Consider the following 4,676-nt stretch of genomic DNA (forward strand, 5'->3'; position numbering starts at 1 on the left):
TTTCTAGTCTCTGGGACTAAAAAGTCCCTGAACCAAACACCCCCTTACTTGTAGGCACTGCTGTTTAAATCATTAGAACGAAACTACTACACACGCAATAATTTTTAGCACTATGGTAAATCCAACGATCTGGTCTTCCTTTTCCCGGATGCTGTGGGGTCAGATCACACCAAGCGCACAAAGATTGACTTGTAGTCAAAGTCTTGCTTGTTGAAAGCACCTCCCGTTGTAAATTGGGGACAATGCCAGAAAACACAGTACCAAGGTCTGATTAGTTGAAGAATTCTCCACCCTCAATGGGTCCCTCCCTTGATAGAAAAGAGATTTGTTGACTACAGGTCCTCTCCATTAACTGAACTTATCCGTACCGCTGTACGTAGTCATGGTGGTTATTGAAAGATTGACCTGTAGTCAAGGTCTTTTGGTTGTTGAAAGCATCCTGTGCATAGTCATGGTGCTTGCCGTGTGGGGACTTTCGTCTTGATACAGAGTGACACTGAACTCTGCAGAAGAGAAAGCCTATATATGTATGCGCGGCTAGCTCTCACTTGTCACGGACGGCATATCACCTCATCTCTCTCGGGTTAGCTAGCTCAATGACCACTCTATCATCATCATCATCATCTGCCCTCATTTCTATCATCGTAGTACTACTACTGCTAGTATTACCACCAGCCATCTCGGCTTCTTCTCCAACGATGACCAATGGTCGCGCCGGCAGCGACACTGACCTTGCCGCGCTGCTGGCTTTCAAAGCCAAGGTCTCCGACCCAGGTGGCGTCTTGTCCGGCAACTGGACAGCTGGTACGTCCTTCTGCCACTGGGTTGGTGTCTCGTGCAGCCGGCGCAGGCAGCGCGTCACTGCTGTTGAGCTACCGGACGTTTCCCTATATGGATCTCTTGCTCCTCACCTTGGTAACCTCTCCTTCCTCTCTGTGCTAAACCTCAATAATACCAACCTCACCGGGTCAATTCCCAACGAGGTTGGAAGACTGCATCTCCTCAAGTTTTTATATCTTGGGTGCAATAGCCTGTCAGGTAGCATCCCTACTAGCATAGGAAACCTAACAAGGCTTCAAGTTCTTGCCCTATATCTTAACCATCTCTCTGGTTCAATTCCGGCAGAGCTACAGAACCTACACAGTCTTGGCAATTTGAATCTCTTCGGGAATTACCTTAGTGGCTCAATACCAAGTAATCTATTCAACAATACTTCTTTATTAAGTTTTCTGAACTTTGGCAACAACAGCTTGACAGGGCCAATACCATATAGCATTGGCTCCTTGCAGATCCTCGAGTTCTTTAGCGTACAAGCCAATACTCTTACTGGACCGGTGCCTCCAGCAATCTTCAACATGTCTAAACTATATTTTATCAGTTTCGCTTTAAACTACAACTTAACAGGTTCAATCCCCAACAACCAAAGTTTTAGTCTCCCGGTGCTAGAAGAAATCGAAATCCAAGGTAATAGTTTCACAGGTCAGATTCCATTGGGCTTTGCATCTTGTCCATACCTCCAAACTCTTTCCCTTGGCGAGAACTCATTTGAAGGTGTTGTTCCAACATGGTTGGCCAAACTGACTCAACTCAGCTTCCTATTCCTCAATGATAACGACCTTGTCGGTACAATACCTGTTGTACTTGGCAACATGACTTCTCTAAGTGTTCTAGAACTGGGATCATGCAATTTGACCGGGCCCATTCCGGTAGAAATTGGACAGCTAGGTCAACTCTCAGTCTTGATTATTGGATATAATCAACTAACTGGATCCATTCCAGCTTCTCTTGGTAACTTATCTGAATTAGCATTCCTAGAATTGGAAAAAAATCTGTTGGTCGGACAGGTGCCTACAACAATTGGAAACATGCACTCTTTGGAGCATTTTGATATTTCAAGAAATCGCCTAAAGGGAGATCTCAACTTCTTGTCCATGTTTACAAAGTTTAGAAAGCTCCGGGTGCTTGCCATCAATTCGAATAATTTCACTGGTTGTAGCCTCCCTGACTATGTAGGAAATCTATCGAGCCAGCTGCAAATATTTTTGGCGAGTGAAATCAACTTAGTTGGGGAAATTCCACCAACGATTTCAAATTTAACCGGTCTCACTACGATAGATCTTTCAATAAACCAGTTGCACAGCGTAATTCCACAATCCATCATGATGATGGAGAATCTACAGTGGCTTGAGCTCGATACAAATAACTTGTTTGGCCCCATCCCATCTCAGATTACAATGCTAAAAAATCTAGAAGCTTTGGTCCTGTACGACAATGAATTCACTGGTTCCATACCAGATTACATTGGTAACCTCAGCAGGTTAGAACACCTAGTGTTATCTGGTAACCAGTTATCATCCACTATACCACCAAGTTTGTTTCATCTTGATAGTCTCCTTCAGCTAGATCTATCTCAAAACCTTTTGAATGGCACATTGCCAGTTGACATAGGCTATTTGAAACAAATTAATCACATTGATATCTCTACCAATCATTTGGTCGGTAGCCTCCCAGATTCAATTGGACAACTCCAAATGATATCCTTCTTTAACATATCACACAATTCGTTTGATAATTCGATTCCTAACTCTTTTGCCAAACTAACCAGCTTGCAAACTTTGGACTTATCCCATAACCACATCTCTGGTACCATCCCAAAGTACCTAGCCAATTTTACTATCCTCACAAGTCTGAACCTCTCTTACAATAACCTACAAGGACAGATACCCGAAGGAGGTGTTTTCTCAAACATCAGCCTGCAATCCTTGATGGGGAACTCGGGGCTATGTGGTGCTTCAGCTTTTGGATTTTCACGGTGTCCACGTAACACTACCCAAGGAAAAAGCGACCACATGCTGAAAATTTTGCTCCCTACAGTCATCGTAGTAACTGGAGTTGTGGCTTTATGCATATATGCAATGATCAAAAAGAAAATTAAGAGGCATCAAGGGATGACAGTGTCTGCTGGCATGGTTAGCCATCAGTTGGTCTCCTACCATGACCTTGTTTGTGCCACTCAAAATTTTAGCGAGAGCAACTTGTTGGGGTCTGGAAGCTTTGGAAAAGTTTTTAAGGGCCAACTAAGCAATGGTGTGGTGGTTGCAATAAAGGTTCTTGACATGCAGTTGGAACAAGCCATTAGAAGCTTCGATGCCGAGTGTGGTGTGCTACGCATGACGCGCCACCGCAACTTGATAAAGATTCTCAACACCTGCTCCAACCTTGATTTCAGAGCGTTGGTGCTGCCATACATGCCCAATGGCAGCTTAGAAATGCTCCTTCACTACTCTGGAGGCACAAGGAACTTGGGGTTCCTTGAGAGGTTGGGCATCTTGCTCGACGTGTCCATGGCAATGGAGTATTTGCACCATGAGCACCATCAGGTGATCTTGCACTGTGACCTGAAGCCAAGCAATGTGTTGTTCGACAAGGACATGACGGCACATGTTGCAGACTTTGGCATAGCAAGGCTGTTACTTGGTGATAATAGCTCCGTGATTTATTCGAGCATGCCCGGAACTGTTGGCTACATGGCACCAGGTTTGTAAATGGTACATTAATTTCACTTTTAATTAATTATGTTTAATCCGTCATGATTTAATGTTTTGTTTATAAATTAATTCCATGTCGTGCCAAAAAATAATTTAATTCCATGTCCGTGAGCAGAGTATGGGTCCATTGGAAGAGCATCGAGAAAGAGCGATGTCTTCAGCTACGGAATCATGCTACTTGAAGTCTTGACTGGAAGGAGACCCATAGATGCATTTTTTGTTGGAGATCTCAGCCTCAGAAAGTGGGTGCTTGAGGCGTTTCCTAGGGAGGTTGTCAATGTCGTGGATGACCAGTTACTATGTGGCTCTTCTTCGAGTGTCAGCTTGGAAGGCTTTCTTGTGCCGGTGTTTGAGCTGGGCTTGCTCTGCTCCAGCGACTCGCTTGACGAGAGGATGACAATGAGCGATATTGTTGTGAGGTTGAAGAAGATTAAAGTGGAGTACACCAAAGCGATAACATGAGCATAGAGCAGCAAGGAGCGCCGCCCCATGAGTGAATTGTCAGGAAAAAAAAAGGAACATCAGTGGGCACGCACCGAGCGTCGTCCCCCGACGCGTCTTGTGTCAGTGCTGCCGTTTCTGTTGAAATTATTAGTACTTGTAATAACCTTGCCTTAGTTTCAAAACGGTTCTTTAATTGAGTTGTCATAATGTGGGCGTAGGCTATGTGTATAAGCCATGCTCCCTCCACACTCTATCCTGTCATGCTGGACTGCAACTTGTGATAAGCAGACAGAGACAGGTGATAGGGGCATCATCTTCGTTGCTTTTTTTCCGAAAAAGGGATGCCCCGACCTCTGCATCAGAATGATGCATACGGCCTTCTTATTAAACAAATAAATATGTTTCAAACAGGTCTGAAAGTCTAAAAGTCTCCCAACGACAAAAAAAGAGCTCACGCAGAGCCAGAAAAGCTAGAATACAAACTAGCCAAATAAAGGACGCCACAACCGGCTGGCAAAACAGAGAGATATGTAAACTAATTGCCTATCCTATTACATGACCGCCATCCAAACCGGTTGAAGATATCCCGAGCTACCATCTTCCAGCGGATAGATCCAGTAACCAAATGCTCTCTGGCCTCCGTCGGAATGAGTAGCGACCACGAACGGATCAATGCCGTGGCTC

The 4,676-nt window shown here is 44.5% G+C and overlaps 1 protein-coding gene across 1 annotated transcript; it reads left to right on the forward strand.

Annotated features, from left to right (window-relative positions):
• The first annotated feature begins 536 nt into the window (after positions 1 to 536).
• LOC125550102 (uncharacterized) lies at positions 537 to 4,411 on the forward strand. Its single transcript, XM_048713013.2, has 2 exons — positions 537 to 3,537; positions 3,664 to 4,411. Exons 1-2 carry the CDS (start codon positions 597 to 599, stop codon positions 4,008 to 4,010), a joined length of 3,288 nt encoding a protein of 1,095 aa, XP_048568970.2. The 5' UTR covers positions 537 to 596; the 3' UTR covers positions 4,011 to 4,411.
• Positions 4,412 to 4,676: the final 265 nt, after the last annotated feature.

This window comes from Triticum urartu, chromosome 4A, assembly GCF_056163025.1.
Source record: "Triticum urartu cultivar PI428250 chromosome 4A, HENAU_Tu73, whole genome shotgun sequence".
Lineage (NCBI taxonomy): Eukaryota > Viridiplantae > Streptophyta > Magnoliopsida > Poales > Poaceae > Triticum > Triticum urartu.